At 44.6% G+C, this 27,004-nt stretch overlaps 2 protein-coding genes across 2 annotated transcripts in view; one reads left to right on the forward strand and one right to left on the reverse strand.

Moving 5' to 3' along the window:
* The window catches only part of MTMR7 (myotubularin related protein 7), a 97,562-nt gene extending 91,596 nt beyond the window's left edge, over positions 1-5,966 (forward strand). The window contains exon 14 of the mRNA XM_040334644.1: positions 5,421-5,966. Coding sequence (XP_040190578.1) covers positions 5,421-5,783 — 363 coding nt within the window. The 3' untranslated portion in view covers positions 5,784-5,966. The remainder of the gene's footprint in view (positions 1-5,420) is intronic.
* A 472-nt stretch (positions 5,967-6,438) lies between these two features.
* LOC120922183 lies at positions 6,439-11,623 on the reverse strand. Its single transcript, XM_040334655.1, has 2 exons — positions 10,952-11,623; positions 6,439-10,801 (listed from the first exon to the last, which is right to left on the reverse strand). Exons 1-2 carry the CDS (start codon positions 11,349-11,351, stop codon positions 9,777-9,779), a joined length of 1,425 nt encoding a protein of 474 aa, XP_040190589.1. The 5' UTR covers positions 11,352-11,623; the 3' UTR covers positions 6,439-9,776.
* Positions 11,624-27,004: the final 15,381 nt, after the last annotated feature.

Here is a 27,004-nt window from a genome sequence, read left to right on the forward strand (position 1 = left end):
CTGGGGGCATTTCTCATTGAAATGCCGCTTTGAGTATGCAAATGAGGACTTAAGCAGATCCACAACGCTTTTCAGCATTGTGATTTCTGCGTAAGTTCCGATTTGCTTGCGCAAAACTAGGGCTGGTTTTACAATGTGGAAAATTAGTCACACCTTGTAAAAGCCCATTCAAGCGACGGCATTTGGTATGCATTCCCGAGGGAGAACTCCACGGCAATTTGTAAAATCCAAACCGGCATGGGTTCCCCCCCAGGAGCATACCAGGCCCTTAGGTCTGGTATGGGTTGTAAGGAGACCCCCCCTCCGCCGAAAAATCGACGTAGGGGGTCCCCCTACAATCCATACCAGACCCGTATCCAAAGCACGCTACCCGGCCGGTCAGGAAGGGAGTGGGGAAGAGCGAGCGCCCCCCCCCTCCTGAGCCGTGCCAGGCCGCATGCCCTCAACATGGGGGGGTTGGGTGCTCTGGGGCAGGGGGGCGCACTGCGGGCCCCCCCACCCCAGAGCACCCTGTCCCCATGTTGATGAGGACAGGACCTCTTCCCGACAACCCTTGCCGTTGGTTGTCGGGGTCTGCGGGCGGGGGGCTTATCGGAATCTGGGAGTCCCCTCAAATAAGGGGGCCCCCAGATACCGGCCCCCCACCCTAAGTGAATGGATATGGGGTACATCGTACCCCTACCCATTCACCTGGAGGCAAAAAGTTAAAGTTATTAAACACACAACACAAGGATTTTTAAAATAATTTATTAGTCTGCTCCGGAGGCCCCCCCTGTCTTCTTTATTAGCTCTAATACCAGGGGGGGCTTCTTCTTCCACTCTCCGGGGGTCTTCTCCGCTCTCCGGGGGGGGGTTTCTTCTTCCGCTCTCCGGGGGGGGGTCTTCTCCGCTCTCCGGGGGTCTTCTCCGCTCTCCGGGGGTCTTCTTCTATCTTCGCCGCTCTCCGCTGTTGACTCGGCGCACCCCGGTTCTTCTGCAGCTGTCCAGTGCCTTCTTCTTCAGCGCTGGCTGCCTGCTATCTTTGTGTGTTAGCTCAATTACTAACAGGCAGCCAGCGCGGTCTTCTGTGACGTCATGTTCTTCTTCTCCCCTCTTCCGATGTTGACACGTCGTCTCTTCTCACTGCAATGATGGAAGCGCGCCTTGCATCCCATTTATATAGGCATCATCGTCCCATCATGCTCCGGTAGGTACCCACGTGGTGGGTGCACGTGGGTAGGCACCCACCACGTGGGTACCTACCGGAGCATGATGGGACGGTGATGCCTATATAAATGGGATGCAAGGCGCGCTTCCATCATTGCAGTGAGAAGAGGTGACGTGTCAACATCGGAAGAGGGGAGAAGAAGAACATGACGTCACAGAAGACCGCGCTGGCTGCCTGTTAGTAATTGAGCTAACACACGAAGATAGCAGGCAGCCAGCCCTGAAGAAGACGGCACCGGACAGCGGAGAGCGGCAAAGATAGAAGAAGACCCCCGGAGAGCGGAGAAGACCCCCCCCCCGGAGAGCGGAAGAAGAAACCCCCCCCGGAGAGCGGAGAAGACCCCCGGAGAGTGGAAGAAGAAGCCCCCCCTGGTATTAGAGCTAATAAAGAAGACAGGGGGGGCCTCCGGAGCAGACTAATAAATTATTTTAAAAACCCTTGTGTTGTGTGTTTAATAACTTTAACTTTTTGCCTCCAGGTGAATGGGTAGGGGTACGATGTAACCCATATCCATTCACTTAGGGTGGGGGGCCGGTATCTGGGGGTCCCCTTATTTGAGGGGACTCCCAGATTCCGATAAGCCCCCGCCCGCAGACCCCGACAACCAACGGCAAGGGTTGTCGGGAAGAGGTCCTGTCCTCATCAACATGGGGACAGGGTGCTCTGGGGTGGGGGGGCCCGCAGTGCGCCCCCCTGCCCCAGAGCACCCAACCCCCCCATGTTGAGGGCATGCGGCCTGGCACGGCTCAGGAGGGGGGGGGCGCTCGCTCGTCCCCACTCCCTTTCCTGGCCGGCCGGGTAGCGTGCTTTGGATACGGGTCTGGTATGGATTGTAGGGGGACCCCCTACGTCGATTTTTCGGCGTAGGGGGGGTCTCCTTACAACCCATACCAGACCTAAGGGCCTGGTATGCTCCTGGGGGGGGAACCCATGCCGTTTTTTTCTTTGAAAATTGGCATGGAGTTCTCCCTCTCAGGAATGCATGCCGAGCGACGCTGACAATTTTTCTTTTTTGTTTTTGTTTTCCCGGCGCTTTTTTTTTTTCACCCGTCGCAACTTTAGTGTCCCGTCGCAATCCACAAAGCCCGCCGTAAATTACGTTCGCGCGCTGCACGTCGGGAAAATTACGTCACACGCATGCGCAGTACGGCCGGCGCGGGAGCGCGCCTCATTTAAATTTTAAACGCCCCCCGGAGAGGAGGACCGCCTTGCGACGGAGGCACTTAAGTTACACGGCGTGTAATTTCTAGGTAAGTGCTTTGTGGATCAGGCACTTAGGTAGAAATTTTAAGTCAGTGTAACTTAACTGCTGAAAGTTAAGTTAGGCAGCTTTTTTGGGAATCAGGCCCATGGTTCCTAGGGGTGCAACGGATCGTCACTGATCCGTGATCCGAACGGGCCACCCCGTTCGGATCGGCACACCACGCGATCCGCGGAGCGCTCCGGAGCCTCGGCCGTAGGAAAGTCCCCGGCTTCGGCCTAGCTCCGGAGCGGCGGCCATCTTGCTCCACCCCCGTGTGCTTGCCAGAGCCCAGCGTGACACGCCTCCCCGCACAGCGCGCTCACTGCAGACATGTGGAGACAGCAACAGTGAGCTTCTGCAGGTAGGAGATCCATTGCACCAGCAGTAAGCATTGTAATGTTCAATCTGAAGCAGACAAATAGCAAAACAGAGGGAGATAAGGGGCCAGAGGTATTTGTGGAGAGGCCCCCTAACAGCTGCATCTGTATTGGGAGGACATGGAGGCAAGTGGACATCTTTCATTACACCCACCAGAGTTTTAGATTTCACAGTTATTGTCAACACAAAACGGAGCTTATACCCTTAAATACAGTATTTGTAAATCCGACGGACTGTTTAAATGTTAAATTTAATGTGGAAATCAGAGGTGTTCTGTCACATTAGCAATAAACAGTCCGTCGGATTTCCAAACACTGTATTTAAGGGTATAAGCTCCGTTTTGTGTTGACAATAACTGTGAAATCTAAAACTCTGGTGGGTGTAACAAGATTTGTCTTTTTTTTTTTTGCTGATCCGAAAATGATCCGATCCGTGACTCCTGATCCGAGGATCGATCCGATTCGTGAGTTTTTTGATCCGTTGCACCCCTAATGGTTCCTAATAGGTAGATTCACAAAGAGTTAGGCCGGCTTATCAGTAGATAAGTCGACCTAACTCAGAATCTACGCCGACCTAAGTTTAAGCGTATGCTCAAACAGAGATACGCTTCAACATATCTAACATACGACGGCTTGCGCCGTCCTATCTTAGATTGCAATATTTTGGATGGCCACTAGGTGGCTTCCATTACGGTCGGCGTAGAATATGTAAATGAGGGGATACGCCGATTCACGAACGTACGCCAGGCCGACGCATGACTTTTACGCAGTTTACGTAAGAGATAGGCCGCGTAAAGTTAGAGCTAGGCTCTAGTGGAATAGTAATGTCAAGTATGGCCGCCGTTCCCGCCGCGAAATTCGAAATTTTTACGTCGTTTGCGTAAGTCGTCCGCGAATCGGGATTTACGTTGTTTACGTCCACGTCGAAATCAATAGGCCCGTACGGCGTACTTAGCCGCAATGCGCACTGGGACATGTAGGCGCCCGGCGCATGCGCAGTAGCCAAAAAACTTCAAAAACGTGAGGTCAAGCCTCATTACCATTATACACGCCCCCCTCCAACCCATTTGAATTAGGCGCCCTTACGCCCGCCGCGTTTACACTACGCCGCCCTAAGTAAGGAGGTAAGTGCCTTGAGAATCATGTACTTGCCTCTCTTACTTAAGGCGGCGTAGTGTAAACACGCTAGGCTACGCCGCCGCAAATTAGCGCGCCCCTACCTGAATCTACCCAATAGACTGCAATGGAATGCACCAGGAAAACTCATCAACCGCATCTTTCATAGGTGTGAACCAGGCCTTAAAGTGTTTGGGTTTTTTCTTTTGCTGTTCTGTGCAAGGGTTTTTCACAGAGCTGCCCTGATCCTCCTCTTCTGGGGTGCCCCAGCGGCACTCCTGGCCCTTCCTCCTCATCGGGTGCCCTTATAGAGAGCCGCTTTCCCTCGGGGGCACCCGTGTGGCTACGCTCACGAGTCCCACTGTTGCGTCCATTTGCACAGACAGCAGGACACATCCCTGCCGTTCTCCTGTCACTGGATATGATTGACAGCAGCCAGAGCCAATGGCTTCTGCTGCTACCGATCTATCCAATGAGGACATAGACAGAGAATGGAGCTGCTGGGCTTGTGCTCGTCACTGGAACGAATGAGTAAGAAAGGTAAGAAAAAGGGGGCAGCTGCAGCACAGAAGGTTTTTCACCTTATTGAATAGAATGCATTAAGGTGAAAAACCTTGAGGCCCCGTACACACGACCGAGTTTCTCGGCAGAATTCAGCCAGAAACTCGATCGAAGCCGTATTCTGCCGAGAAACCCGGTCGTGTGTACACTTTTGGCCGAGGAAGCCGACGAGGATCTCGTCGGGCCAAATAGAGAAGATGTTCTCTATTTCCTCGTTGTTCAATGGGAAATTTCGGCTTGCCGACATCCTCGGCGGCTTCACAAGGAACTCGACGAGCAAAACGATGTGTTTTGCCCGTCGAGTTTCTCGGACGTGTGTACAGGGCCTGAGACTTTACAGCCCCTTTAAGGGCAGTGCGGGCTGAATATCGGGTGTTATGGGCCGGTTCAATAGAACCTGGCTAACTTTTGGCCCATGTGTACGGCACCCGGGACAGCAGAAGCCTGCCAAACTTCTGGCTTCTGTTGAAGGGACATGACTGAAAAAGGTCTGCCGATCGGCATCCGGTCAGCACTCTCAGCCAATGGCTGCAAATGCTGGCAGGAGTGTTCTGACGGGTGTAGTCCTCCTGTCAGAACACAATAACTCAGCAGGGGAGATCACAATACTAACATCAGATTGTTGGTACAGGATCTCCTCCCGCTATTTTTTTTTTTTTTTTCGTTTAGCCCACTGGGTTGAATGAAAAAATACTGACTAGGCTATAAAGTAGCAAAATAAGAGATTTATAAATCAAGCTACGATCTTATAATAAATCTGCCTAATCATCTCTCTCATTGCTCCTGTTTAGCATTGCCTTGCTATGTGACAAAATTGATAAACCTCCTTCACTATCAGCAAATGATGTAATCTTGTGTAAAGCATGGTAAATGAAACTGATAATGAGCTTCTTTAATGTCACAATTCTTCATATAGAGACTAGCAAAGCTGGAGACTCGTCAAACCAATGAAGTAAACAAGAAGTTTGATGACCAAGCGAAAAACAACACATTCCAGATGTGTATCACCAAGAACTCTCCTGTAAACTCGCCCCAGGATTACAGCAACAACCTGAAGTTGTTCCCTTCCCGCAGCCCATCCCAGGGTGAGGAGGATTCGGCCCTCATTCTTACTCAAGACCACTTGAAAAGCTCTGACCCAGACCTGTCTGCCAACAGTGACCAGGAGTCTGGGGTGGAGGACTTAAGCTGTAGGTCCCCAAGTGGTGGAGATTCTCTACCCAGTGAGGATAGCGGGAAGGACCCCGATTCAGACGAAGCCATGTTTCTGAATGCTTAGGTCTTTTTCAGATTTATTTATAGGGAGTTGTGCAATGTTATCTGGGAACGATATATTGAAAAGGAAAATGCCCTCCTTGGTTCGTAGTTTGGGAGAGGAGTGCGCCATGCATTGAAGATTCTACATCACAACCTTGCTGGTGTGGTACTCACAAGCATTATGAACTGAACTTGGACACCCCTGTGATATGGGAATGAATACAGAAATCTTTAACCTTCTATAAATAAATACTATGAAACCAGAAATTATCATTTTGATAAAATATTTTATTTGTTGGAAATAATTGGCCGTAGCTCTTTCATTGTTGGTATTTATAATAAACGTATTATCACCAAAACATTACTTGCCAATACTCTTACTTATTCCCATAAATTAGTTTAGCCCTTACAGCTCAAACTATATACCATAAACTTACACACAAATATCCCCTTCTTAGGAAGGGACATAAACAACCACACAACTTAGAGCTACGACAAAGGGAGGGAGGGAGGGCGTGTCTTCTGAGATGTCACCGCCGCTCTGCTAACGGTTTCTGGATGTCCACTTGTATTTATAGGCTCTCCAGGCTTAACAACTGACCAAGGGCTCGTGCTTATTTACTGACCAATCATCTTATTGCCTTATTAACCAATCCTATATAACAATCTATCTTATATTTTTTTTTTTTTTTTTTAATTAACTTTATTACCTGATTCTGTCTCATTCCCATATTGATGGGAAACTAATTGTTTCCCCTCTCCCATGGGAATGAATACAGAAATCTTTAACCTTCTATAAATAAATACTATGAAACCAGAAATTATCATTTTGATAAAATATTTTATTTGTTGGAAATAATTGGCCGTAGCTCTTTCATTGTTGGTATTTATAATAAACGTATTATCACCAAAACATTACTTGCCAATACTCTTACTTATTCCCATAAATTAGTTTAGCCCTTACAGCTCAAACTATATACCATAAACTTACACACAAATATCCCCACCCGCCAGACTTGATTAACAAGTCTGGCACCCCACCCTGGCCACGGCCAATTCCACACTAGTCTGCAAATCCAAATTTAATATATCCAGGGCCACATCAGACAAATGAACATTGTCTGACCGATAAAAACCTGGAATTCTACCTTCCAATTCAACATGTCTAAAAGACATGCCCCCAATTGAAGGCATAAATTTAGCCATGGCCCTATTAATTTTCTTTCTAATTTTCTCCAAGAACAGTAGATCTGGAGATAAAAACCAAGAAAGTCTTGGAATAATTTCGGAAAATATTAAAACTGTATTAGGAAGAATTAAATGCAATTGATAGAGGTCAACTTTAATCCTACTTAATAAATCAAGTGTCTTATAATGACCTAAGTCATTACCCCCGAGATGGAAAACTACAGCATTCGGAGGAGGCCATGAAGAATATAATCTATTTAAAGTAGGGCGCAAGTCAAACCAAGACATTCCGCGCCTACCAAACCAACAAATAAAAACATCCTCACCATCCAAACCCAAATTATTACCATACGAACGGATAGAAGCACGTTTCTTAGCCCAGAACACGTAAGAATGTCCTAAAATCCAGACATTATGCTTTGATGCACCTGGAATTCAGAAATGGCAAAGGTTAGGCCTAATATAAGTCTTGAAACAATTGGACTTCCACCCACCCAAGTCCTGGATCGCAGATGCAGACAAACCAAGCCTAGAAGCTTCAGTAGCTGCACCTATTCTAAATGAGTGAGTGGTAATATGCAAATGGTCAAGATTCAGCTTGACTAAACACTTCTTCAGGACTGCAGAAAATTGAAAACGGGTAAGCGGAAGCCCATCAACATGTACAAATAAATGAGATCCACACTTAGGACGAATGGAACAATACTTAAACATAAAGTGACAAGCACAAATAGAACTGTCATAAATCTTAGCAATACTAATAATTCGGCCCTTCCCCAGTTGATCAGTTTTACTATGCCTCAAAAAAAACTGAACCCCACTGTCAGAAAAAGACAAATCCGAATAGAGCAGGCCATTACAAGCAAAGGAGGAATTGGGCACCAATTCCGAAATCCTAAAAGCTCCAAAAAAACAAACACTAAAAGAAGCTTTGAAAAGAACAGCTTCATAATTAGACGAACATATCGAATCAGTCACTGAGAGTAAGGCTCGCAACAGTTCCACAGTAATCGGAACCCTAGTATCGACAGAAAAGGAACATTTCCGGTAACCCTTCAATACTTGTTGTATAGAAAAAAAAACTAGAACAAGGCGGTAAATTCCGCCATTTAACAAAAAAAGAAACCCCAGCCAAAATTTTAACAACATGCGAATATGAATAATTAGAACCCATCAAGGAGTCCAAAAAAGAAAGAACCAGATGCTCACTGTACTCATCCTGATGATGACCCTGCGTAAACAAAAAAGATTGCCAGCTATCCCACGCGGCCTTGTAATTTGCCCACGTGGAAGGAGCCAACGAGTTCAGGACAGCAACTTGAACCTTCTCTAGACGATGGACCACAGATGGATAGGGCACGGAAGACCAAGAAGATCTGCTTCTGGCACCAGTGTCCTGAAACGTTCCTGCTGTAATCGAGACAGTGCGTCAGCAATATCATTAACATGACCAGGTATATATTTAGCCTTAATCCAAACATTCAAAAGGAGACATTTAAAAACAATGTGCCGAAGAACAGCAACCACAGGTGGAGACTTGGAAGACATACAATTGATGGAAAAAACCACACCCTTGTTGTCCGAATGAAAAAGCAATCTCATATTACGAAAACTGTCACCCCACAATTCCAGAGCCACCAAGATGGGAAAGATTTCCAAAAATACAATATTGGAAGTCAAACCCCTCTCCATCCAACCCGCCGGCCAAGGAGCAGCTGACCAATGTCCATCCCAGTATACACCATAACCATAAGATCCCGAAGCATCTGTGAACAGAGAGAGTGCCGAAGCATCACAAAATGGAGACTGCCAAAAACAACAACCGTTAAAATGTAACAAAAAACAATCCCAAACCTTCAAATCATCTCTTAATTCTGAGGAAATCCTGACAAAATGCCGAGGGTCCTTCAATCCTGCCAACGCTCTGTACAACCTCTTCGAAAAAACCCTCCCAACAGCTATGACTCTGGTCGCAAAGGCCAACAGACCCAACAGAGCCTGTAATGTACGCAGTGTAACCTTCTTTTTGCTCAAGACAAAAGAAACCAAAAAGCGCATACGACACACCTTATCAGGAGGCAAACGAAATTCCATTCTCTCAGCATCAATCGTAACACCTAGGAACTCCAACGATTTCGTAGGCCAGACCGATTTCTCTTCCGCTAGAGGCACTCCAAATTTCCTGCAAAGCATCCTAAACATTGTAAACAAAAACAAACAATCTGCAGAAGAAGCCCCGATAAAAAGATAATCATCTAAATAATGCACCAAATTAAGAGAACCCGTGACATGCGAAACCGACCATTCCAAAAATGACGAGAAAGTCTCAAAATAGCAACAAGACATAGAACAGCCCATCGGGAGGCAACGATCGAAATAAAAATTACCATCAAAATAAAAGCCAAGCGAATCAAAAGCAGACGGGTGGATGGGTAACAAACGAAATGCCGATTTAATGTCAGCCTTAGCCAAAAAAACCGAACCACCAACCGAACGAACCAAAGAAATAGCATCGTCAAACGAACTGTAAGATACCGTACAGACTTCAGGATCAATATCATCATTTAAAGAAGAGCCAGCAGGAAATGACAAATGATGAATCAGTCTAAAACTCTTAGTATCCTTCTTAGGAATAATGCCTAATGGAGATATCCTGAAATTGACAAAAGGGGGGTCCTTGAAAGGACCCGCAACCCTGCCAGCCCGTACTTCCTTCTCTATCTTTTTCCTAACTACCTCTTTAAACCTGCTAACAGAGGGTAAATTATTCACAACCGAACAACCCACTCCAGAAAAAGATGGAAGTAAAAAACCCAACGAAAAGCCCTTAATTAATAAGTCCGCCTCCTGACGACGCGGCCAAATGCGTAGATAAGGTAACATTTCTACCAACTTCACCGGGGTTACTGCTTTTACGAAAAGTATCCTTAGGCTGAGGCTGCGGGGTCAACGCCACCTTTTTGAAACATCTAGAAGCCGGGTGTACTCCCGAACAATTAGAACATTCATGTCTAAAACGGCACGTATGCGGCCACTTACATTGGCCCTCATTGAAGCTAAAGCAAAGGCCCTTGCGAAAAGGCCCAGTCTGTACCGGAGGGGATCTAACCATCGGTCTCTGAGGCAACAACAAATTGAGCCACAATCCGACGTCTTTTGTTCCCCATCGTAACGATCCATGAACGGCTAGTTTTTGACGAAAAGATTCATCATAAGTAAACCAAGCCAAGCCTGGAAAATTTTTATACGCTTCCAATATGATTTCCACATGATGAAACATTTTATAACAAATCTCAGGATGTTTTTCGCCCATCACACTAGCGTAAATACAGAAGGCCTGAAGCCAGTTATTGAAGGATCTAGGCACAATCTTACGCTTATCATCTACAACCTTTTCTTGATCCCTCCTCAGAGGTCTGTCTTCTGCAGCTGGTAAAAGGGACAAAATATCCATATAATCCCCCTTCCAAATCTTAGCTTTGACATTAGCAGATAAATGAAAACCCAGCGGGGACAACTCACACGCCATAGCCTCCCTAAAACAACTTTCAGGAACATTAGCAATTTCATGCACATTAGCAATCGGTTCCACCTGCATTACCTGGCTAGGCACACATGTAGATTGGGCAGATTGCTGGTTAGACCAAGCGTGCGAAACATCCATAGCAGGCCATGAAGTTCTAGACAGTAATTGCTGCAATTGCCCAGACACTAAAGAAAAGTTAGAAATGATATCAGATAAAGCAGCCGAGTCGAGAGACTCACCTCTTTGTGTGGGAGCAGTATCACTTGTCACCACAGGAATAGGACATTGTGCTGGTGCTGAAACAGTTAAAGTGTTATCAGAGCGACCTGCATGAGAAACAACATTAGAGACAGCAGGATAATCAGTAGTACCAACTAAAGGATTAAAAACATCACACAAAGCTGTCTGAAAATCTTCTCTGGTCTGAGAAGACTGCACTGAAATAATTTGGGAAGGAGCTTTTTTACCACCCTTACCCTTTTTAGTGTTCTTTGGAGGTGATGGAGAATAACATCTGCGCAGCTTCTGTGTCCTCTTGTAAACCGACCTGCCAGTTCTGCCAGCAACAGTATTTGCATTAACCTGCACATCGTCATTCACTTCTGGAGGAGGGAGGGCCGATGACGCAGCAAGTCCAACCTCATTCACACCCATAGGCAGATCAACCTGCCTGTCACCTCGATCTACATGAGGAAGGAATAACCCGGGAACCGGGGGCGGAGCTGTAGCAGGAAGGGACATAGATGCTGAGCACACTGCCTCATCAGCTTCCTGCAAAACCGAGGATGGAGGAGCCAGAGAAAGGCAAAGTTTCATCCATTCTTCTCCGCCTGGTGCTGCGGCCCTGTCCATAAGCTGACGCAGGTAAAATTCCATTGCAGCACAGAGCAGACGTGTCTTCTGAGATGTCACCGCCGCTCTGCTAACGGTTTCTGGATGTCCACTTGTATTTATAGGCTCTCCAGGCTTAACAACTGACCAAGGGCTCGTGCTTATTTACTGACCAATCATCTTATTGCCTTATTAACCAATCCTATATAACAATCTATCTTATATTTTTTTTTTTTTTTTTTAATTAACTTTATTACCTGATTCTGTCTCATTCCCATATTGATGGGAAACTAATTGTTTCCCCTCTCCCATTCTTTTAGTATACGTCACCCTGTGGTGGCTGCTATTTCAGATTTCTGTTTATACGGCTGACCATAAATGATGAGAATCTGTATTTTGGGTAATGACAGTCATGCCTTTAGGGAAAAGATGGAAAATGTACTGGAGAGGGTCAACTTTAGCCAGAGATCAGTTTCTTTATAATCAACAAATGTTTTGTGCACAGGATACCAGTTGGCACCTATTTTACACCTCCCTGCTTTCCGTGTGGTTTATCAATCCTTAAAATGGAAGTAAACCCTCCTATTGTTTACAGCCAAGGAAGCTGCCATCTTGGCCTCTGTTTAATCTGCAACTGCCATGATGCTGCACATGTGATCAGTTATGAAACCAGCCATTGGATGGTTTGACAGTTTGGTTGAGAGCACAAGCAAATGTGACATCTAGCATTTCCGGCATGCCGGGAATATTAACTGTTTTTTTAAACTATCAAATAGATGGATTTACTTCCGCTTTAAAGCGGAGGTTCACCCTCAAAATGAACTTTTCAGCATCCTTAAAGCGGAAGTAAACCCATCAATTTAACAGTTTGAAAAAGCAGTTACCGTATTTATTCGAGTATAACGCGCAAAATGTTATACCCCAAAAAAAAAATCAAAGTTTGGGTGCGCGTTATACTTGAGGACTTTGTCCCCCCCCGCCGCTACCGCCGCCGCACACGCCGCTGCTACCGCCGCCGCCACCGAAGCCACCAACGCCGCTACAACGTTAATCACGCGGCGCGGGGGAACATTAGACAGCTTTCGTTTGAATAGCTGTTTTCCCTGCCGCGCATAGACACTCCCCCTTGGACGGATCTGTCCAATCGCGAGCAAGGGGGAGTGTCTATGCGTGGCAGGGAAAACAGCTGTTCAAACGAACGCAGTCTGTAATGTTCCCGCGCGCCGCGTGATTAAAGGTAAGGGGACATGGCTGGACATACGGGGGCATGGCTGGACATACAGGGGGCATGGCTGGACATAAATGATTTTTGGCAATTACAATGATTTTATACCGATTTTTAATTGAAAATTAGGGGTGCGCGTTATACACGGGTGCGCGTTATACTCAAATAAATACGGTACATTCCTGGCATGCCGGGAATGCTAACTGTCACATTGGTTGTGCTCTCAACCAAACTGTCAAACCATCCAATGGCTGGTGTCATAACTGATCACATGTGCAGCATCATGGCAGTTGAAGATTAAACAGAGGCCAAGACGCGCCTTAGCAGCCGTCAATCAACTCATCTTCGCTTAGAAACGCCCATTCCCCGCAGGATTCCGCGCTCGCAGCCGGAAAACAAGGGCTCATATAACGATAAGTACAAGTAAAAAAAAAAAAAAAAAAACAACATACTGCAGATGTTAGCAGTATGCTACAGCTAATGTCAAAAAGTGGATTTTTGGGTGAACCTCCGCTTTAACAACTTGACCATCCACTCTGGACAGGCAGGACACTTCCAAGGGCAGAATGATGTTTTAAAATGTCTCTTTTTTTTATTATTATTTATTTATTTATTTAGTGCTCTTCTGCACCCCATAGAGCGTGCATGAGCACAATGAAAACTGGACAGTGCAGTTCACAAACAGAAGGTACAGAGCCAGTAAGATTGGCTCAGAACCACGTGATCTCTGTGACCAATCACAGAATCACACGATGTAAATAATGGCTGCAGTTAGCGTTCACTTTCCACTCGCACACCAATCCTTGTATGAGAGGAAAGAAAGCTTTCTGATTGCAGCCAGTAACCGTGTAAATTAGTATCAGTGTCATTGAGTACCATAAATAATATCCAATAATTCATCCAACCCTCTATTGTCATTCATCCATCCACAGTAAATGGTCTCTTGTACTTGACTTTATGCTACATACATTTCAGCATATTTTCCCTGCCTGGAAAGCCTAGGGGCCAGATTCAGATACAAGATACGATGGCGTATCTCCTGATACGCCGTCGTATCTCTGAGTGCGGGAGGTCGTATCTATGCGCCTTATTTAGAGAATCAGTTACGCATAGATTTCCCTAAGATCCGACAGGTGTAAGTGTCTTACACCGTCGTATCTTAGGCTGCATTTTCAGGCTGGCCGATAGGTGGCGCTTCCGTATGTTTACGCAAGGAATATGCTAATTAGGTAGATACGGCGATTCAGAAACGTACGTTCGGCCGGCGCAATTTTTTACGTCGTTTACGTTAGGCTTTTTTCGGCGTATAGTTACCCCTGCTATATGAGGCGTAGCTAATGTTAAGTATGGCCGCCGTTCCCGCGCCGAGTTTTGAAATCTTTATGTTGTTTGCGTAAGTCGTTCGCGAATACGGCTGTACGTCATTTACGTTCACGTCGAATCCAATATGTCCTTGCGGCGTACTTTGGCGCAATGCACACTGGGATATTTTACGGACGGCGCATGCGCCGTTCCAAAAAACTGTCAAAAACGCGGGGTCAAGCAAAATTTAAATAAAACATGCCCCCAACATCCCCATTTGAATTAGGCGGGCTTACGCCGCCACACATACGTTACGCCACCGTAACTAAGGGCACAAGTTCTTTCTGAATACAGAACTTGCGCCCAAAGTTACAGCGGCGTAACATATCGCAGATACGTTACGCCGGGCGGATAGATACACCAATGTATCTGAATCCAGCCCTAGGTGTCCATGGACATGAATGATTGTGTGTGGCTGTGCTGGGGTATACCCCAGTGGCCAGTGCTCATGTAAACACAACTATAGTGTTATGTATATGGGTATATGCAAAAAATAGAAAATGTTCTATTTACTTTGCATGGGCTCAGGCATGTATGCTAATAGCCTAGGTCTGCCCCATCTGGTCTCTGGTCTGACCTGTATATTAACCCCACCTATCCTTACATATTTGCACATTAACCCCTTCATCCTCCTACTTATGTGACCTGTATATTAACTCCTTCGCCTCCTGATCCCTCTATGTATGAACCTATATACTAAAAAATGTAATTTAGGGGTTTTATTACTGTCTTGGCATTTTTATTTGCTATGTTTTATAACAAAGGTAAGGGAAACTTTTTTTTTCTTTTATTATTTGAGTATAGTGTATCATGATGCAGTAATTGTTAAACTATCACAGTGCCGAAAACTGGCAGGAAGGTGATGTAACATGCCGGTCCTCAAGTGCTTAGACCAGGGGTCTCAAACTGGTTGCCCTCCAGCTGTCGCAAAACCTGTCCCATCAAGCCTGTGGAAGTCATACTTGTAACTGTCAGCCTTGCAATGCCTTATGGGACTTGTAGTTTCGCAACAGCTGGAGGGCCGCCAGTTTGGCTTAGACTGTACCTAAAGCAGAAAAATGTCAGGTCACTAAGCCACACGAGTTTCATATTTTATGAAGGTTATCAAGGTAATGGTATCAGTTAAAATCAATTCACATATAGAACTACTGCCAAGTTTTGGAAGTGTTAACTCTTGTACAGTTGTGCTCAAACGTTTGCATCCCCTTGGTAATACAGTATCTCATAAAATTGAGCACACCCCTCACATTTTTGTAAATATTTTATTATATCGTTCCATGTGACAACATTAAAGGGTTTGTAACTCATATAAGACAAACTCCGCCAGACCGTTAATGAGAGCCTTGCAGAGCACACTTCATTAGTATTTTGTAAAAAACGAGCGCTGTAAATACCTATGTTGAGCGGTCTTCAGGCCGGTCACATGACTTGGGGCCGCTGTACAGCTCCGATTGATGGATACTGCAGGAGGGGCTGTGATCTCCCTCTGACATCAGCCGGAGTGATCACATGGCCGCTCAGCCTCTCCTGCAGTAACCCTGAAAACCTGCTGAGAGTCACGTGCCCGGCCTGATGACAGTGCTGAATGGTTATTTACAACACTCGTTTTTATGAAAAATGAATGCAGTGTGCTATGGCAGGATATAATAAATCAACTGGCAGTGAGCATTTACAAATTTTTAATTTTGCTAATAGCGGTGGGAGCGGGGACATACAGACACTATCTGACAGGCAGGAAGGAGGGGATGAGTGGGAGAGAAGAGAGCAGCCATGATTTTGATGGTCAGTTTAGAGAGGCCATACAGGAAGTGGAGGGTTCAGTTTTTTTTACAGTTTAGAGGGGGGCACTGTGCTGTTTAATCCGCTTTGAGGGCCAGGAAATCGATTTTTCTGTGGGTTGACAAACGCTTTTAAGAGTTTAGAGGATGTAGACTTTTGAACAGTTAGTACACTCCTCACATTTTTTAAAAGATTTTATTATATCTTTTCATGTGAAATTACACTTCTTGTGCATCATCTTTAGAAGAGGCTTCCTTTTAGGACGACAGCTATGCAGACCAATTCGATACAGTGCGTGGCGTATGGTCTGAGCACTGATAGGCTGATCCCCCCCCCCACCCCTTCAAACTCTGCAGCAATGCTGGCAGCACTCATACGTCTATTTCCCAAAGACAACAGTTGGATATGACGCTGAGCACGTGCACTCAACTTCTTTGGTCGACCATGGCGAGGCCTGTTCTGAGTGGAACTTGTCCTTTTAAACTGCTGTATGGTCTTGGCCACTGTGCTACAGCTCAGTTTCAGGGTCTTGGCAATCTTCTTATAGCCTAGGCTATTTCATGGCGAACCTTGTCATCCCAGATGTTTTGGAACTTAATTTTCCATGATGCTCAACTACACTGCAAAGTGCATGAGCATCATGGGAAATGTAGTTCCAAAACATCTGGGGTGCCAAGGTTCATCATCACTGGCCTAGGCCATCTTTATGTAGAGGAACAATTCTTTTTTTAATATCCTCAGAGAGTTCTTTGCCATGAGGTGCCATGTTGAACTTCCAGTGACCAGTATGAGAGAGTGAGAGCGATTACGCCAAATTTAACATACCTGCTCCCAATTCACACCTGAGACCTTGTAACACTAATAAGTAACATGACACCGAGGAAGGAAAATGGGTAATTGGGCCCAATTTGGACATTTTCACCTAGGGGTGTACTCACTTTTGTTGCCTGCGGTTTAGACATTATTGGCTGTGTGTTGAGTTATTTTGAGGAGACAGCAAATTTACACTGTTATACAAGCTGTACACTCACTACTTTACATGGTAGCAAAGTGTAATTTCTTCAGTGTTGTCACTTGAAAAGATATAATAAAATATTCACAAAAATTTGAGGGGTGTACGTACTCACAGTATGTACTATTTGGGAAAAAAAAAACATGAGTGAGCAGGTATAATACATTTCTTTTATTTCTAAAACGATTCATATTCAACCATAGGTTGAATAACAGAATGGCACAATCATAAAACAAAACATGGCGACAAGTAAATAAATGAAATGACCTCAGTTCAAAAGTCTGCATCCTCTTAGCGCTTAATACTGTGTATTACCCCCTTTAGCAGCAATGACAGCATGCAATCTTTTGTAATAGTTGTGTATGAGGCCCCCGACTTCTTGCAGGTGATATAGCTATCCATTCATCTAGGCAAAATGCCTCCAGGTTATGCAAAGTCTTGGTCGTCTTACATGAAACACACGTTTGAAATCTCCCCAGAGTGGCTGGATGATATGAAGGTCAGGAGACTGATGGCCACTCCAGAGCCATCACGTTTTTCTGCTGTAACCACTGGGGGGTCAACTTGGCCTTGTGCTTATGGTCATTGTCATGCTGGAAAGTCCAAGTGCGTCCCATGTGCAGCTTTTGTGCAGAGGAATGTAAGTTTTATTTTCTGATAACGTGTTGCATTTATCTTGCCATCAGTTTTCACAAGATTCCTCTAAAGTGCCTTTAGAGCTCACACACTCCCAAAACATCACCACGCTTTACAGTGGGAATGATATTCTTGTCATTATAGGCCAGGGGTAGGAAATCTAGTTCCACAACAGCTGGAGAGCCCCTGGTTGCCTACCCCTGCTATAGGCCTTGTTGACCCCTCTCCAAACATAGCGCTTATGGTTATGACCATGAAGCTCTATTTTGGTCTCTTCCAGGTTAGTGTGCCAGAAGCTGCAAGGCTTGTTATGGTGTTGTGGGGCATATTGTAACAGGTTTTTTTTTTGCGGCATTGGCGCAATAAATGCTTCTTTCTGGTAACTCGACCATACAGCTCATTTTTGTTCAAGTATTGTGCTCCTTGAAATAACAGTAGTGGCTGCAATCTTTTGTTTACCTGACCTTGGTTTGGTATCAAGAGATCCCTAAATTCTCTACTTGCTAATAAGTAATTAAAGCGGTAGTTCCCCCTCAAAAAAATTGTTACCCTTAGATTGATGCTCATTTTGTCTAGGGGAATCGGCTAGTTGTTTTAAAATCGAAGCTGTACTTACCGTTGTAGAGAGCGACCTTCTCCGCCGCTTCCGGGTATGGTCTTCGGGTCTGGGCGTTCCTTCTTGATTGACAGTCTTCCGACGGTCGCATCTATCGCGTCACGATTTTCCGAAAGTAGCCGAACGTTGCTGCGCTGGCACCGTATAGAGCCGTGCCGACGTTCAGCTACTTTCGGCTACTCGTGACGCGATGGATGCGACCGTCGGAAGACTGTCAATCAAAATAGGAACGCCCAGTCCCGAAGACCATACCCGGAAGCGGCGGAGAAGATCGTTCTCTACAAAGTACAGCTTCGATTTTAAAACAACTAGCCGATTCCCCTAGACAAAATGAGCATCAATCTAAGGGTAACATTTTTTTTGAGGGGGAACTACCGCTTTAACAGAACTGACTAGCAAATTCAAAGCTTTGGATATCTTTTTCCATCTTTATAAAGGTCTATTGCCTTGTTATGCAGGTCTTTTGACAGTTCTTTTCTGCTTCCCATGGATCAGCATCTAGCCTGCTCAGTGCATCCACATGGGAGCTAACAAACAAATTGACTATTTATACACAGACACTAATTGCATTTTAAAAATCCACAGATGTGGGAAATTAACCTACACTTGCCATGTTAACCTGTGTTTGTCACCCTGTGTGTCTGTACAAAGGCCAAAAATTCCAGGATATGTAAACTTTTGATCAGGGCCAATTGTTATTATGATATAAAAAGAAGCCAATTGTTATGATATAAAAAGAAGCCAAACAACTATGTGATAATAAATGGCTTCTTATGATCATTATCCTTACATAAAATAGTTTTTCGGGATGATCTGTCCAATTTTCAATTTTCATGCCAAAATGTCACGATTTCTGCCAGGGTATGCAAACTTTTGAGCTCAAGAATCTGTAAAATTACATTTAGCTAATCCATCAATAAAATCTTTATTAAGTGGAGATGGAATAAATTGGATTCAGTGAGTTATGTTAATTATTTTCAATGGGACAGATGTTACTGTAAATCCTGCTTGTTACAATTTTGGTTCAAATACTTTCTTCAATGTTTTAATTATTTTGTGTTATTACCTACACATGATATTATTTTTTTAATGTTATTTATTTAATGATTTGATAATGTTATTTATAAAACTGTATCATTCCTTTTTAGTTTACAAGTGCATTTTTCCATAGGGACTGCTTGTAAGATGTACTCATGTGCATGAAGCTGCACAAATAATACTCTTATTTGCTCTCTGAAAAATCACGAATTCCCTTCTATAAATTCTCATACAGGATAACATTCTGAAGATATATATGTGGTTTACTTTGTTATTGGGGGGGGGGGGGGGGGGCATATCATGCGACATACACACTTCTATAAATAAGCTGCGTTTTGAGTTTCTGGACAATGGTATTTCTAGGTTTAAGAAGACCTATTTTGCCCCCTACTACTTCTTATACATGAACTTATTGAATTTTGGTATACATTATAAATGTTTTGGGTAGGAATTAAGCAAGTAAAGAGATTTTTATTTTCTCAGTTACAGCTTCAAGAATCAAATGAATAATTTTGGCTTGCTCCTCATAGGCAAGATACCGAACAAACTCGCTGGTCTTGTCTGCTGTTTGTAATATGCATTTTTTTTTCATCCATTGAAGGAAACAGGAAGTCTAACACCGTCAGGTTATACTGCCGCCGTCAGGCAAACAAACAAATAAATCATAAGGCCTCCCGCTATTAGCATGATTCAGTTTTTTTGCCAGCTGCTAAAGCTGCATTAATCCAGAGGGGGCTTTCATCGGCTTTAATTTTTTAAATACTGTGGGGTAGATCCACGTACCTCCGCTGCGCCCGGCGCAGATGTGAGATACGCTACGCCGCTGTAATTACCTGGCTTTGGTTTGAATCCCCAATGAATTTGCGCCGTAAGTTACGGCGGCGTAGTGTATCTCTCACGGCGGATTTCAAATTGGGCGGGTAGGGTGGCGTGTTTAATTTAAATGAAACACGTCCCTGCGCCGAACGAACTGCGCATGCGCCGCCCCTAAAATTTCCCGCCGTGCATTGCGCTAAATGACGTCGCAAGGACGTCATTGTTTTCAACGTGAACGTAAATGGCGTCCAGCCCCATTCACAGACGACTTATGCAAACGACGTAAAATTTTCAAAATTAGACGCGGGAACGACGGCCATACTTAACATTGAGTACGCCACCAGATAGCAGCTTTAACTACACGCCGGAAAAAGCCGATCGGAAACGACGTAAAAAAATGCGACGGCCGCTCGTACGTTCGTGGATCGTCGGAAATAGCTAATTTGCATACTCAACGCGGATTACGACGTGAATGCCACCTAGCGGATGCCGAAAAATTGCATCTAAGATCCGACGGCGTACGAAGACGCCTGTCGGATCTAACACAGATGCCGTCGTATCTTGTTTTGGGGATACCAAAACAAAGATACGACGCGCAAAATTAGAAATTACGCGGCGTATCAAGAGATATGTCGGATCTAACACAGATGCCGTCGTATCTTGTTTTGGGGATACCAAAACAAAGATACGACGCGCAAAATTAGAAATTACGCGGCGTATCAAGAGATATGCCACGGAATTTCTTTGAGGATCTGCCCCTGTGTCTGGACCCCACTGGACTGGACATTGGGAGGCTAGCCTGGAAAAGACCTATGTGTATTGGGTTCAATGGGTTTTCCAGACACCCTTCTGGTAACAAGTTAGTATTAAGAGTGCTTTCCAGACCCAGAGTCCTCAACATTGCCCCAGCACTTTTCTCTGATGACTTGCTTTATAAGTAGGCCAATCAGACTGAACACCGGGAGCTTCCTCATTTGTTTGGAGTGTTGAATGCCTTTAAAATGCTTGTCTTACACTGCAGATATATTAATGCTGCGGCACTGAATGTCATTCATTGTTGAGAAAGCATCTCCCTGCTTCTGCTTCTCCACTGGGAGCCATGTGAGACTCTAATCTTTGGTCTTTTCCTACTGCCCTTCTACATTGACTTTGGACCATCTGACCCTTGTTTGAGTTGTCAGGGTTTTATGAGTGTCTAAGGCCTTGCCTTGTACTCTGAGTTTAAATTACTTTACCAGTAACATGGCCACAACATGCCTGTATCTAAACACAGAGGGAAAGGGTCTTCTGCAATGGGTGATTCCAGCTCACATTCCACTAACAGTTCCAGTAAAGTCTATTAATTGCCCCTTGAAGGTGCATTCTGGAAATATGGAATACTGTTACGTTATGATGGGTCTTACTTGTCCTTGGAGTCCTCCCTAGCTTTACCAGGTGAAGCCAAGTTTCATGCCTTGTTGACTGGCATCTCTACTACAGTCACACAAGGTTTTGTGGCCCAATTCCCCCAATTTCTGTCTGGCTTTAACCAAAGAGTTTATAAGTGTGCTTCTGAGTCTATAACTAATCTGCCCACAGTCCTAATGTCTTCAGTGAGTATTCACCTGACACGTTTATCCTTATCCTTGAGGAGTCAGAGTCTTCTGCTCTTACTCCATAATTAAAAGGGAACATTTTGGCTCTAATTGATGCAGTTTGCCCAACTCTGAATCTGGAGGATCAACCTGGTGTCTCCAGTCATGTCTCGTTCAGATTCCCTGCTGCTTCAAAAATCGACCCATTACATCCTGTTTTTAAGGTGTTCCTCTGTAGGGATTTAGAAACACCCTTACACTCCCTGGCTGCTTACTTGACTTGTTCCAGTTTGGAAGGGATTTTAAACCGTAATGTCAACCCACTGTGGATCCACCAGTGGTCCACCTTACCATTGAATCCCCTGGGGCTGTAGAGGGCGTTTCTACATTAATGAATTCTACCAATCAGCAGTTTAAAAAACCCAGTACTCATTGGCTGGCCCAGCACTTTGTCATATGCTGGCGGCAATTTGTTTGGTCAAAATCCATAAAGGAGATCTCTCCCCACGTTTGGCAGTGAACACTTTACTGGAAGAGTGTTCAGATCGCTTCAGCAGTTATAGCCTACTGGAGGCCTCTGGCTCATTTTCTATGTTGGACTTTTGTGAGTACACATGCGCACAGCACTCTGGTTAAAGTACTGCTCTGCGGACTCTCCATTCAAGGAGCACCTGATCTACATGGTCTTCAAGGAATGTTTCTTCGGAGAGAGACTTGATACTATTCTGGCAATAGCAATAACCTGCCTCAGTGTAAGAAACCTAGGGAAAGGTCTACTATGTTGTCTCCCTTTTGGAGACCAGACTGCAAATACTTAATGTGGAACTAAACCCTCCTATCCTTTTCAGCCAAGGAAGCTGCCATCTTAGCCTCTGTATGATCTGAAACTGCCATGGCGCTGCACGTTTAATCACATCATGACACCAGCCGTTTGACATTTTTATTGAGAGCACAAGCAAATGTAACTGCATTCCCGGCATGAAACTTAAGGCCCAGTTCACACAACAATTTCTTCATTCCAGATGCATTTCTGCATGTGCATTTGTTATGCTTTCTGATGGGTTTGTGGTGCATTTTTCCCCACCTTTTTCTTCATCTTAAAGTGGAGTTCCACCCATAAATATAACATTACATCAGTAGTTTTAAAAAAATTCCATTAGTCCTTTAAGAATTTTTTTTTTTTCTAGATGCCTTTAAAGTGTTGTTGCTAGGCAGAATAGTTAATCTTCCCACTTCCTGCACCTAGGTGCTTAAAGCGGTGGTTCCCCTAAAAATAAAATTTTAACATTGCTTTTCCCAAATAAATTACGATTAGAATCGGCCAGTTTTATAAAAAAAAAAGGTCCGTACATACCGTTTGTTGTTTTCGTTCCCACCGCCACTTCCGGGTACGATGCTGGCGGTGGGCGTTCCTAATTGATGGACAGGCATCCGACCGACGCATACATCGCGTCACGAGATGCCGAAAGTCGGTGCGGCTCTATACGACGCATGCGCACCGACGTTCGGCTTCTTTCGGCATCTCGTGACGCGATGTATGCGTCGGTCGGATGCCTGTCCATCAATTAGGAACGCCCACCGCCAGCATCGTACCCGGAAGTGGCGGTGGGAACGAAAACAACAAACGGTATGTACGGACCTTTTTTTTTTTATAAAACCGGCCGATTCTAATCGTAATTTATTTGGGAAAAGCAATGTTAAAATTTTATTTTTAGGGGAACCACCGCTTTAAGCTTCCTACCCTACACCGCACAGACTCCTGGGAATGTAGTGGGTGTAACTTTCCAGGAGTCTGTGCACTCCCCAGTCTCGAAGAATCACGTGACTTGGACAGTACAGGTGCTGAAACCTGATCTGACACTGCTTGTGCAGCACTGAGCATGTGCGAGATCTGCAAGGCTGAAATCCAGGAAGTCATACAGTCTGGCTTCATGATGCCCACACTTAAGATGGCCCCAGTCAATTTCTATTTTATAAAGTGTCTAAATGCTGTAACAACCTAACAAAACGGACCTTAGTTTACAGACTAACTTTACTAGAATACATTAAGCTTGTGTATTACAGGGGTATTTATATTTAAAAAGTGAAATTGTGGCCGGAACTCCGCTTTAACCGAGGACATGTGTTCTGATGCGTTTTGCTGTGTTCCAGATGTGTTCTATACAGGAAAATTGTAACATGTTTTACTTTTGTTGACGAGACTGGAATGAACTAGGGCCATTGGAATCCATGTTAAACACTACTGTCCATGCGTGTTTGATGCAGAATAAAATCGCACTGGTGTGAACCAGCCCTAATATAATAATAATAATAAAATTGTGTAGTTTAGTGTTTTCAGCACAGGATTTAGTCCTCTGTGAAAAGTAGTTGCATAAAAATAAGTACACATTTCTGATAAGCTGTCACTATTGCAAGCTACCTAGGTGCTGTATACTTAAAGCAATGCATGCCAGCAGGGTCTGAGAGCCATAGTCATTTTTCTCCTTAAGTGCTTCCGACACAAGATTTCAGAACGCACACACTATATACCTTTTTCTAATATGGTAACCTTTTCTGTGTGGTGATCTAGTGTGTAGACTTGATTATATCACATTAGGCCAGCTACTCCTCTTAGATCGTTGTAGTAAAATACATTTTAGTGTTTGTACATATTCTATAAAAAAAAATCGTTGTTGCATATTGACCTACCCTGTAACGTGTTTGCCTACTGTACATACAACAAGGGTGTTGCCATTTTTGAATGTTTTCTTAAGCTGCTATTTATTTTTTAAGCTGTTAACTGCATGGAATATATAAAGTAACCACAGTGGAGTTACTCATGTGTCCCCCTTTGCTGCTGTGATCAAGACCCCACTCTTTCTGAATGGCTAAAAAGCTATGTATGATGTAGAATCATTATAGAGCCAGCATCATAAATGTTTATGCTTGCAGTATGGAAATCAACAGTATAAATGACGTTTTCATAACAGCCTGGCAATTATTTTGTTCAACCTCATCCTTCCTTTAATCCTGATCTGCCGCACATACCTGTCCGTGGGAAACGGCTTTTCTGTACTAATGCCGCGTACACACGATCTGGCTTTTGCCCGGCCAAATCACATCGGAAAAATATAGAACATATTCTATATTTAAAGTCCGATGGAGTTCATCGGAAATTTCCAATGAGAAAACTCAGATGGGGCTACACACGATCGAAAAATCTGATGGAAAAAGTCCATCGGAAATTACGATCGTGTGTACGTGGCAGGAGAATGCGCTCCCAGCAGAGTCAATAGGTTGTCACATGCAGCTCCTGATGTATACTTGCAATCGGGAGCTTCTGATCATGTGACTGCTGTGACAGCCAATCACAAAATCGAAAAGCCCACCTCCCGGCATTTAGATCTTCGTAAAGGGCCGGAGGACGGCGGCAGCAAGGGGTTAGTTCTCAAAGTGTGTTGAACTGAAGATGGCTACCCTTGGTGTAGGCATTGTTTACACACACATTTCCTCTTGTTTTTGATTATTGTTCATCGTAATTTATTTGTTAACAAAAGTGTTGAGAGCTATTTTTTTTATTTTAGCTGTTGTTTGCATATTTTAGATTGTTATTTATATAAAGCATATTGATTTTATGTTTTCAGATATTGTAGAGAATATGTTGGCAAGCAATACAAACCAATTAAATTGTGACTACATAAACACAAAGTGAGTTAAATTGTAGATTAATCTGTAAGGTATAATTAAAATATTTTTTTATAACATACTTTACTTTGTTGTCCTTTATTGTGATATACTATAAAGCAGCGGTCTCCAACCTTTCAGACCCAACGGAAAACACTGATTTCACAATCTTTAATCCTGTGGACCACTAACATTAATTTTACATGCCTTTTTACACACAATGGGCCAGATTCACGTAGAATCGCGGCGGCGTAACTTATCGCATTTACGTTACACCGCCGCAAGTTTTATGGGCAAGTGCTTGATTCACAAAGCACTTGCCTGTAAACTTGCGGCGGCGTAGCGTAAATCCGTCCGGCGCAAGCCCGCCTAATTCAAATGGGGCGTGTATCATTTAAATTAGGCGCGTTCCCGCGCCGATCGTACTGCGCATGCGCCGTCCCTAAAATTTCCCGACGTGCATTGCGCTAAATGACGTCGCAAGGACGTCATTGGTTTCGACGTTAACGTAAATGGCGTCCAGCGCCATTCACGGACGACTTACGCAAACAACGTTAAATTTCAAATTTCGACGGGGGAACGACGGCCATACTTAACATTGGCTAGACCACCTAGGGGGCAGCTTTTTCTGTACGCCGTGTATCTCTACAGAAACGGCGTACATTTACTGCGACGGGCAAAGCGTACGTTCGTGAATCGGCGTAACGACACATTTGCATATTCTACGCCGACCGCAATGGAATCGCCACCTAGCGGCCGGCCTAGAATTGCAGCCTAAGATCCGACGGTGTAAGTCATTTACACCTGTCGGATCTTAGGGAGATCTGTGCGTAGCCTGATTCTATGAATCAGGCGCATAGATACGACCGGCCGGATTCGGAGATACGATGGCGTATCAGGAGATACGCCGTTGTATCTTCTTTATGAACCTGGCCCAATGCTTCTACTGTCTGCAACCCACCCCCACACTCTGCTGCCTTATACAGACTCATCCATTGAATCTCACCGCCTTATCCATCCATCATGTGTTCGAGCTTCATGCTCCCTCCCACAATCTGTGACCAGCACTGCCATTGGAAGTCCCCTCCTTTACCTCCCGAACTCTACACTACACCCGACGTCTCCCTCTGAGTTCACAGAGAAGGCATCAGGTATCAAAGCACGCTGACAATATTGACCATCAGTGCGCTCTGAGAACAATACTGGAAACAATATTGGCGGTATTCATCCACCACAATGTTGATTTGTGGCAGAACTGCTGGGGACCACCAACATTTTCTTTCCACAGGCCACTGGTTGGTGACCGCGGCTATAAAGCAAGCTGGTGTAATATTCCGTTATGTGGAGATAAGGAGCCTCATTTTCTACTTTAAGAGATAGTAAAGTCTCTAAATAAATAAAATAAACTTTCCCTTCAAGGTAATTTCATAAAGTGCTAGTGTGCAACGCAGACTAGCACATTCTCAAAGACTTCCCTTTTAAAAGGGATCCCTTCAGCGGCGTGTTGTCACCTCTGACGGAGCTTCCATTTTCACTCGGTCTTCCTTCTGAATTCGCATACTTTGGCCGAGTCGCGATGGGGTCACTCCCGCACATGCACATGGGAGTCACGATCACTGCACAGCACTCTGGATTGACAGCAAATTCAGTATGTCCTCAATTCAGAGCGCAAGTGTTGTCACCGGCTCCAGAAATTGTGAATATCTTCTAAAGTGCACCGTTTAGGAGATATTCATTGTATCTTTATAATAAGAATACTTGTGGGTACAAGTGCACAAGCGATGTTTACTACTGCTTTAAACAACTGCTTAACAACCTGCAGGTAAGATTTCATAAAAAAATAATCCAATCCCACATGTTGAAATGAAAGATTTAAAGAGAAACCCTTAATAAAAGCATTGCCATTGGGTGCGTTCCATAGGGTAGCTGATAGTTCCTATGGCCCGGATTCAGAAACAATTTACGTCGGCGTATCTA

Source organism: Rana temporaria, chromosome 1 (assembly GCF_905171775.1).
Source record: "Rana temporaria chromosome 1, aRanTem1.1, whole genome shotgun sequence".
NCBI lineage: Eukaryota > Metazoa > Chordata > Amphibia > Anura > Ranidae > Rana > Rana temporaria.

What these genes read in the sequence shown, in the direction of transcription:
- LOC120922183 (XM_040334655.1), bottom strand. Translation starts at nt 11,351, where the DNA reads ATGGAATTTTACCTGCGTCAGCTTATGGACAGGGCCGCAGCACCAGGC. An exon ending in TCCAAAGAACACTAAAAAGG is followed by an intron (nt 10,802 to 10,951) that starts GTAAGGGTGGTA and finishes TTTCTCATGCAG; the next exon opens with GTCGCTCTGATAACACTTTA.